The sequence below is a fragment of the Trypanosoma equiperdum genome (assembly GCF_001457755.1).
Source record: "Trypanosoma equiperdum strain OVI genome assembly, contig: ctg_934, whole genome shotgun sequence".
Classification (NCBI taxonomy): Eukaryota; Euglenozoa; class Kinetoplastea; order Trypanosomatida; family Trypanosomatidae; genus Trypanosoma; species Trypanosoma equiperdum.
The window spans coordinates 1,037-10,346 of record NW_027124903.1 but is presented as its reverse complement, the minus strand read 5'-3'; the positions used below and the strand labels follow the sequence as shown (position 1 = coordinate 10,346).

At 49.5% G+C, this 9,310-nt stretch overlaps 3 protein-coding genes and 1 pseudogene across 4 annotated transcripts; all 4 read right to left on the bottom strand.

Annotated features, from left to right (window-relative positions):
* Nucleotides 1–1,140: 1,140 nt before the first annotated feature.
* On the bottom strand, nt 1,141–2,330 carry TEOVI_000456800:pseudogene (annotated as a pseudogene). The gene is given in 2 exon segments: nt 1,141–1,965; nt 1,968–2,330. Coding segments are annotated over 2 exon segments (1,188 nt in total).
* A 371-nt stretch (nt 2,331–2,701) lies between these two features.
* On the bottom strand, nt 2,702–4,228 carry TEOVI_000456700 (uncharacterized protein; the record flags this gene model as incomplete). The annotated part of the gene is made up of 1 exon (XM_067227323.1): nt 2,702–4,228. One exon carries the CDS (start codon nt 4,226–4,228, stop codon nt 2,702–2,704), a length of 1,527 nt encoding a protein of 508 aa, XP_067083424.1.
* Nucleotides 4,229–5,106: 878 nt separating this feature from the next.
* On the bottom strand, nt 5,107–6,027 carry TEOVI_000456600 (protein tyrosine phosphatase, putative; the record flags this gene model as incomplete). Its single annotated transcript, XM_067227322.1, has 1 exon — nt 5,107–6,027. One exon carries the CDS (start codon nt 6,025–6,027, stop codon nt 5,107–5,109), a length of 921 nt encoding a protein of 306 aa, XP_067083423.1.
* A 901-nt stretch (nt 6,028–6,928) lies between these two features.
* Nucleotides 6,929–9,151, bottom strand: TEOVI_000456500 (member of the NOL1/NOP2/sun family of proteins; the record flags this gene model as incomplete). The annotated part of the gene is made up of 1 exon (XM_067227321.1): nt 6,929–9,151. One exon carries the CDS (start codon nt 9,149–9,151, stop codon nt 6,929–6,931), a length of 2,223 nt encoding a protein of 740 aa, XP_067083422.1.
* Nucleotides 9,152–9,310: the final 159 nt, after the last annotated feature.

Genomic DNA, 9,310 nt, shown 5'->3' with positions numbered 1-9,310 from the left:
TTACCAGCAAAGTACCATGTAGCAGTAAGTCCAGCAGTTGTTACATGCATCAGATTAGTTGTCACCTGCGATGTCCAAAATAAGAAAAGCATAAGGAAAAGGTAAATTATACCGGAGAATGATGAATCTTGCGCTTGACTTCTTTGATACGTCCACATAAAAGCGTTTGCCCACAGCATAAGTAATCCTGTGCAACCAACACATAACATGACATTGAATAAATATACCGCCTTGTAGCCAGACAACACATCGATAGAGGCCTTGAGAAGTTCTGCAGCAAAAGGAATTCGGTGCCGTGCAAAGAAAAACCACATTATGTGCAGGGCACATAATGTCATCATGAGGATACCGCTTACCATGTGTCCTGATAATATTGCTAGCAAAGCTGAAATGATGTTTATAATTATGGCGGCAATGTTTGCGAAAAGAATTGTCTTGCGTGGAAACATACGCATCAGTAGAAACGACACGGACGCCGCACCGATGGAAGCGGCAGCAGCCACGCCAACAAGAAAGTAGACACTCCAAAGGGACTTTGAATTTGAAGGCTCATTTTCTGCTGTTGTTGTTTTAACCTCTTGTTTTTCTTCGGAGGAGCCTCTCGACCACATTGCGTGTACTCCGATTCCAGCGATGGCGAAAATGCATAAAATGTATAATATTGCAGCCCACACATCCTTATACCCTTGTACCACAAAACGTTTCAATCCTTCTTGATTATTACCTTCACCTTGGTATAGCGGTATTCCTTGTACTGCTTCGCTCGGTTGTTTCTCTCCCGAAGCTGAGGTCGGTTTTCCCTCTGCTGGTGGCTTGGCAGCTGGGTCCTTTTCCCCTAAGGAGGGAAATCCTTGCATCATCTTTCTTATAAGGGTAAGTGGGGCTTATGTATAAGAGAAAGCGGGCTTATTTTATACAAACCTTTGTTCACCGAAAAGCAAATACGCACCTTCTCAACGTATTTTTTCTATTTAGGTTCGAGAAACACAAAGAGAATGACAATGGAGTGAGGAGGATGGCTGAAAAAGAGGATAGTCACCCCATCCACAAAAACAACAACAAACCGCAGTGGAGACAAAATCCGAGACAGCGTATATGATCTCAGAGAGATGAAGTAGTGGGTGCTGTGGAGACCCCCTCTTAAGACCCGCAGTCTTCATACCACAGAGGTTCTTCCGATGTTATTAGCTGTGTGAAAGTTTGTTTTTTATCTGGAGCACTTGAGTGCTGTTGCCGCTTTGAACGCATGGACAATGATGCGCGAATCACGCCTCTCATCCGTTTTCTGTCATATCTCTTAACCACCTCCTCACTGTGTGTCGCGCAGCCGCTGAAACACTTGTTCTCTGTTACCAATGCAGTTTTTCTCCTTGTCGCCACCCGAGTACAAAACTTAGTGGCCTCGCTGTAATAGTCAACGTGCGGGCAAGCCAGTAGGAAACCCAGAAGACTGAATATGTCCCTTAATGGACGCGTGGGCAGCAGTGGTGCGGAAACCGTGTGGACCTCACGGGGTCGCGCCGCCCCTGCTGGGCTGGGTACCGTTGATAAATTATGCTGAAGGTTGCCAACTTTTCCGCCGTAAGAACAGCACAAGGGCAACTGCATAGCAGAAAGAACGTGCTCGTTTAGTGACTGAAGTCTCTTCTGTAAGATGTGAAAACCGCTTGGTGTTGCTGCTAGCGACAGCCAACAGCCGTAAAATGCTACGGCTGCTGTGCGGCCTTTCGCGATGTGCCGTGCACGAAGTGGACTGAAGGCCGCAGGGGATAACAACTCCAGCTTTCCACCTCCGACACAGCAGGTCACATCAAGCAATAGGCTCTGATGAGCAAGAAGAAACAACCCAAGGTGTGGGGCACAGACGTCACGCTGACGACCGAGCAGGGATGAACTAGTCTCGTGATTATCCCACAGCGGTGCCACATTACGCAACGAAAGTAATACGATATCCGCTTTACGCAGGGGGACCGGTGCTGGTCTTGTTGCCATGTGGAGAGTACGGAGAGTTGCTCCGCCCCACTAGGTTCAAAAGAAGCGGCTACAGGAATATCTAACACGATATTCATCTCGGCTCGCAACCACTTCAGAAGCACGGCTCGATCGTCGCACGCGCTCCGAAGTTGGGTCTCGACCGCCGTTGCTTTTGTTGTGGCCCGATCCTGCTGCTTGCGTGAAGAACCCGGGGGTTCGTCCAGGGAGAGAGAAACGAGAAGAGCCACTGCAGGAGGAGAAGCCATGGGTACAGAAACGAAGGCTAGCATAGCATTTCTTAGCCGATGCAACCTTGTATCTGGGTCCTGCTCGATCTCATACACAACAGCTTCCATCCAACCCGCAAAGAATGTGACTTTAGAGGGAGCGATATCACGTTAGTGAGAAGTAAAAATGGTTTAAGCAAAGCCCGTGGGCTCCCTTACAGCACGCACACGATACCACACACGGACGTACACATGAACATTATATATATATATATATATGTTTAAGAATGTTACACACCCCTCGCGTACCCTTCAGGTAAACAAAAGCAAATGAAGTCAGAGCAGAAGCATCCACAAATGCCGCAACCGTCCACTACCGCGCAAAAGAGGGGTGGAAGAGAGGACCAACACCTTAAACCTTGCGCCGGAAGTACCAAATTATCATTAGGACCGCGACTGGGGAACCAAAAGACACAGCACACTCGTCAACTTGCATCGCTCTACCGGTGATACAACGTCGCATTCAGCGTTCGTACATCAAAAAGAGGAGGGTGCTGAGGAAGCCGCCTGGCATACCCTGGGGGAGCAACGTATCCAACCCTACCACGGGGTGAAACCGTACTCACAGGGACAACAGCAGCGCTAGAAGGGGCCGCTGCAAACGGTGGGGGTGGAAAATGCGGCTGTGACAGCGGTGGTGGCGGTGGCGGTGGCGGTGGTGGGAGCAGTTGAGGGTGCTCGTGCCGCTTATGGCCCTCGCGGTTTCCATGGTGAAATGCGGGGTACTTCACCTTAGAATCAACGGGAGATTGCTTTATCGACGCTTTCCTACACCATGAGATGGCCTTTGAGTGCAAAGCAAAGAAGTCCTGGGCGCTGCACTCCGTCTCTCGATACCAACCCACATCTTCCCTCAGTTTCTGCAGAAGGCTCTCACGGTGGCTTTCCACCACCTTCAGCATGCCACTTTGCTGCGAGCTCAACATCTTTTTCATTCGGTGTACATCAGCAACAGTGTCGCGTTGGCTCACTTCCTTTCCGCACTGAGCCTTCTTAGCCTCTACCTGTGCCATTACCGCTGACAAATCTTCGTCGGAGCGATCCTTCACCGGCGCCAGCATCACTTTCGCGTCCCCGTCTCCGTCCTCGTCACCGGCGGCGTGCTTTTGGGACAGCGCCCTTTCAGTCATAATGTACTGGACAGATTTGTGAAACTCCGGTACGAAGCCCTCCTCAATTGAAAAGGGGCAGTTTTGGCAGTCGTAAATGACCTGGTGGGTAAGTTTGGGAAGCACACTACAAACGTCCATGTAGTTTTTGCTATCCCTTGAGGCGTCATCAAGACGCTTCCGTTTCCTAGTTAAAATGCCTCGCCATATACCAGCAACTTGACTGTTAATGGAAAGTGGGGCCCTGCTCGGCCCACTTGGTGGCCCCTCCGTGTCGGTAGTACCTTCAGTGATTGTGTCCTCACAATGTGCGTCTTTTCCACACACAGCCAAAAGCACCTTGTCAAGTGCAAGCTGTGCAGACGTCCTCACACCCGACTCTGAGTGGTGACATGATGTTGCAGTAGTTTGGTCCGCAGGTTTCCGTTGTTGTTGCTGTGGGGATATAGTGCCCTCCCATTCCGCGCTAGGGGAAAGCGAATGGAGTGAGGCTCGATTGCGCCAGCTGTTTGGCTCGATACCAATATACTCACACTCCCGCGGTTCTGCACCTTCATCAACTGTTGTCGCACACTTACTTCCACTGACTTTACGACGAACGCATAGCTGAACGGTTGACTGCGCCTGATGCAGCAATGACATTCCCTCATCATAGCTCCCTGGTCGGATTCCGTTAACTGCAATTATTTCATCACCGCGCCTTACACCTTCAGGAATCTCCGCTGCTACATCACGTACACGAAGGGGGCAGACACCGTCATATGTCTTGAAACCCCAAGAAGCATGCAGTGATGCGCGACCTAACTCTACGCTAACTTCCTCTACGCTGTGAAATTGTCGTTGTTCCGCACCAGCCATCTCGTGGCCGATCGAATTAATGTTTTCCGCCGCAATGACAAAATCGTGTCACTCAATCAATTTTTTCCCAGCTACCTTTTGTTGTACGGTCGTTACTACGAACTTTTTTCTACCCTTCGTAAACGATCAAACGTAGCCGACACCAAATTGAACTTATTCCTCGAAATCCCAAAACGTGTTCTTGCTGTCCCTGCTCTTCGTTATTTTCCCCCTCTTTTTGGTTTACCTCCTTGGCGTACGGGCTCCACGTCCCTCCTCAGTCTACGTTTTCTGTTTGTTTTATTGTTTGCACACCAAGGTTTCGAATCGACACCAAATAGCAGGGCTGCGAGGATTCAAGCACCCTCTCCGTCCCTTACGGGGAATGAATCTCCTCCTACAGTTGCCGTTTGCTCTGACTGAGGGCGAAAAGAAAAAATATATATATCTCCAATAAAAGTGAGTAATAGAAAGTGAGGTGGAGAGAACAAAGGCTTCCCTCTGTTGTTATTTTTTTCCTCACACTCGAAACAAAGCGTTAAACAAACGTTGGAGGTCTGGTTTCAGAAAAATGAGGGAAAAAAAATTACACACAAGGAGGTTGACCGATATTGGTATTAACGTCAAAACACATGAATTCTCCGACAATGTTTGGCAAGTCGTTCCACAAACATTATCACTTCCGCATTACCGTATCATTTATTCACGCGGCACGGCACGTGAGGAGTATCCAGCCATGCTGTACGGGTCAAGCCCTCTTCTCTCCCGCACACCAATGTGACTCTTCATGTCTGAGAGGTTACAGAAAAAGCAGGGGAGAACAGTTCGTCAAACGAGTAATACGATACGTTGCGGCGCTACACACACATGTGCAAAGGGGTAAGTTATGGCACAGCCGACTACGCTTTTAAGTTAAGTGTCGACACCAGTCCACTAATATCCACACCGAGCCGGCCCAGAACAGTCATATAGATAACTGCATACTGCTCTAACCGTTGAACCATACCGAATCGCTTTTGCTTCATCGCTGCAACTATAGAGTATACGGTTGAATCAGTAAGGATCCCGCGCTCAATGTGAAGTAGAGCGGCATAGGCACCTATTAGTGTCCCCGTCCTACCAATACCAGCACTACAATGTACCAATATGGGGGAAGTGGTTACGCAGTTCTTGATTACCGACAAGAGCTCGTCAAATGATGCTGCGGATTCTGGAACACCGTGATCGGGCCAACCGACGTACTGCACTTGCAGCACCCGATGCATTGGCTTACCGGGTACATGGATAACGAGCGGACGACGCACGATGTCAAGCTCAGCATCAACCTCGTACGACGCCTCCGCATCCCTTGTCACCTTTATAGCATCGTGTCCAGATTCCGGAAATGACAAGGAATCTTCCTCTTCTTCCGGCCAATAACGCTCTGCCTTCAAAACACCACCCTCCCGTAGTTTAGTGAGCATCACAACAAGGTCCACCTTCTTCTCACTGAGGGTCTCTAAAAAGTCAGGGACACCTTGCGGTACGGGAGCCTGACAAGCGACAAACGTATGTGGCAAATCAAGATCGATTAAATTCCCATTGATATAGGGATAACGCCCAGGTTGTGCCCCGACGGCCTTTAGGACCGGTGGATATATTGTCTCCTCATTGGCCAATATGTCCAAATAGCGATTCTTGTGGCGATTTTTTAAAGAAGTGGTAAAGTTTATATTTCGTGGATTCTCCTGCCTTTGTAACTGCACAAACTCTCGTTGCATACGGCTATACTGAGCCCGTGTAGAAAGTTGAGCCATCGGAAAACTCTTCGCTGTGGACATACCTGGACGGGAACGGAAAAGCCGTTTTGTGCGTGAAACTAAAACGAAAAAAAAATCTATCTATCCCCAAGTCTTCAATTATTGTATGGCTTGTAAGGTATACTTGTACACAATCGTGAGAGGAAATGTCTCTTCTTCGAAACTATTTCCCTCCTTCAGCAAAAAGGGGGTAAACAGATACCAAAGGCCGTCACCTCACTCGATGTTTTTGCGCTTTCCCCCCTACTTTGTGACTTACTCGATGCGATTTGCACCTTATCCCCTAGATCCGCTTGCGAGCGCGCACAAATAAATAAAATGTGTGTATATACTGTGCCTCGTGCAGAATTTTCAACACCTGAGGCTCCCGTTTTTTATATGCTTGGCGATTCAAAAAGACGAAAAAGATCAAACGGCTGGCCGGACCTGTTCTCCGTATCCACAATTGCACCCGCTACACTCCTTGTTTGCGTGTGCGAGCAGACAAATGGGCACGCATCGTTCGCAAACAGCAGGGGCCGAACGAAATGAAAACAGATGGAAAAGAGAAATTCGGGAGAACCGAAATGAGGCATCATAGTTAAACACAGACTGCCTTAAATTCGCGAGAAACACGAAGGCAACAGCAGAAACAAAATAAACCCGCAGACGGATATGTTAAGCGCACGACTGCGCCACACGAATAAAAGCAGGAAGAGAAAAGAAGTCCAAAGAAAGAAGAGGAATGAGGGGTCCACATTGAAAGCTTTAATCGCTTAATGTTACGATTCTTAAATTATACCAATTCAACTACGCGCAAGTGTGGCCACGCACGGTTTTGAACACGATATCACACACACGTGCACACAGTTGCGCTCTCATTCGTGGGCAAGTCGCTGGTGTACAACAAAACTGCAACTGCTTTTCCCTCCCTCCCTTTTTATTAAGGAATGCGCTCCGCCCCTTCCTCCGCGCAATCAGCAGGTATAACACCACCCTCCCTCTGTTGTGCGTTGGTATCCTCCACCTTTGCTGCCTCCGTCGCGGGGAGTCCCAACCGCAGTCTCAATCCCACGATGTCCTCCTGGTCCACTAATAACTGCAACCGCTTACGTGCCCTCAGCGCCACGGAGTAAAGAACACCTCCGACCGCACCGGGGGCTTCAATTTTCAGCAGAACAGTGCCAATATCCATTGACTCCAACTGGAAACGTACCGCCTCGTCTTCAATATCATTAAAGGGAATGTCTTTTAGCTTTCCTCCTTGCAAAAGGCGCTCCACCAAACTTACGTGAACGCACAGCCGTCGCGGGGACTGGGACATTAGTTTGGAAAAGAGAACAGCCGACTCACTGGCAATGCGCCAGCCGCCGTCAAGATTTTCGTGGGCGAAAACACGAAGGCCAGCGCTTACCACAATAAGAGTGTCCGTCTTATGCTGCAAAACCTCGAGAGCAGAGCGCGAAACAATGGAGCAGACAGACCCACCGGAAAGTTTCAGCTCCCGTTGCCCATTTGCTGTACGAACGACAAGCAGACGCGTCGGAAAGCTAGATACACGGTAAAAGTCCGTTATGACGTTGATAATGGGCTCCGGAGCTGCAACAAATTGCGGAGGAACACCTCTCCCGCGAACCTCATCTTTGGCCAAGTCGAGTGCGTTTTCCTCTCTTTCTCTTTTTCCTAAAGGGAGGCCATCCTGAGTAACTTCCGTGTCGACTGATGTGTTGTCTTCGCGTTCAAAAATGCGGGCAGAGTGCGCCGGCACCGTGATAGCTGGCTGCGTTGTTTCGTCATGCTTATGGAAGCGGAACTCAGAAACTTTGCTGAGCACTGCAATGAAGAATGCGCCGCCGTTGCAATGGGAAGGAAGCAGTCGCAAACACAGGCGCAAGTCCATAGCATCAACCGCATCCGACGAATAGGCCCCTGGCGTTCCAGGCGGGAAGAGTGCTTCGTGTGCTTCCTGGCATGGAGCTTCCACCACATTGCCCTTTGAGTTCGTCACCACCCACTTTTGGAGACCCGGGGTGAACCGCAACCCGGGGAGCAACGAGGAGCAGTCAATAAGTTTCATAGCCCCTTTCGTGCGGTGGATAATCTGCGCTACAACCGCCTCATTTTCTATGGGATTCATAGAGCACGTGCTGTAGACAAGGCGACCGCCGACGCGAAGAAGGTGACAGGCACGCAATGCTATTTGAATCTGCACCTTCTGCAGCGATATAGCCTCCCGGGGCGACCACATCTTGAGTATGTGTGGAGCTTTGCGGATTGTTCCGTCACCAGAACAGACAACGTCACAAAGTATTTTATCAAACCGAAGCTCGGTGGCGCCATCATCGCCGGTAGTTTGCTGTCCACATGTGTGGGGTTGCGCTTCTCCAGGGGTCAACACCATATTGGGGAAGAATTGTGCGTCATGATTGGTAAAGAGTGCAAACGGGAATAGCAACCTCATACGCTTAACTTGGTGCACCAGCATGTTGGCTCGCTTGGTGTCAATATCATTAGCGACCACAAGCCCCTCGCTGTCGTAGTCGAACGGAAAGGGTGAGGCATCACTATCATGAGGTACAACCTTATGCCGCCCCAACGAAACAAGAATTTGAGCTGTTTTTGAGCCTGGGGATGCGCACATATCAAGGCATTTGTCCGTGGGTTGAATGTCCAACAAGAAAGGCGGGAGCATCGACACTTCTTCCTGGCGCGATACAGTCCCAATGGCAGTATGACGAATTAAAAAACTCCGTAATTCCTTCATTTCGGGACGCCGAAATTCAGTCTTCCCAGCCTTTATACGCCACGCCATCCCGCGAATCGGGTACCACGGAATAGCCTCGACTACTGTGTCAGGCAGCGATTCGAAATAGCGACTAATTTCGGGGGCTAAGGGATCCGTGTCATTGATCCAAAATGTAGTGGGAAGTGGTTGGCGGAACAGCGCCATTTCATCGCCCCACTCCTGTGGCGTACACAACCGCTGAAGGTCACGATAGTAACGGTCAAGAGCTGGGCACTCCGTTTGCCTCAGCTTGTCCGGGTTGTTCACGGCCATCCAGTTGCCCTTTTCATCATAGGTGGTGCGCACCCTAATCTCACGCCGGTTTTTACCGAACGACTTCAGCTTCTTCTTTGTCTGTTCGGTTGCCTGTAGTGGCTGCATTGGAGGGTGTTTTCTCTTTTGCAGAAAATGATGCTACTCCCCCCACCTGTAGCAAACGCCAACAACCAGCTAAACTTAAAAACTTTAAAGCTAAGATATATCACAAACGGAGCAATGCGAGAAATCGGTCAAAGAGAAGATGAGGGTTAAAGGCTCTCA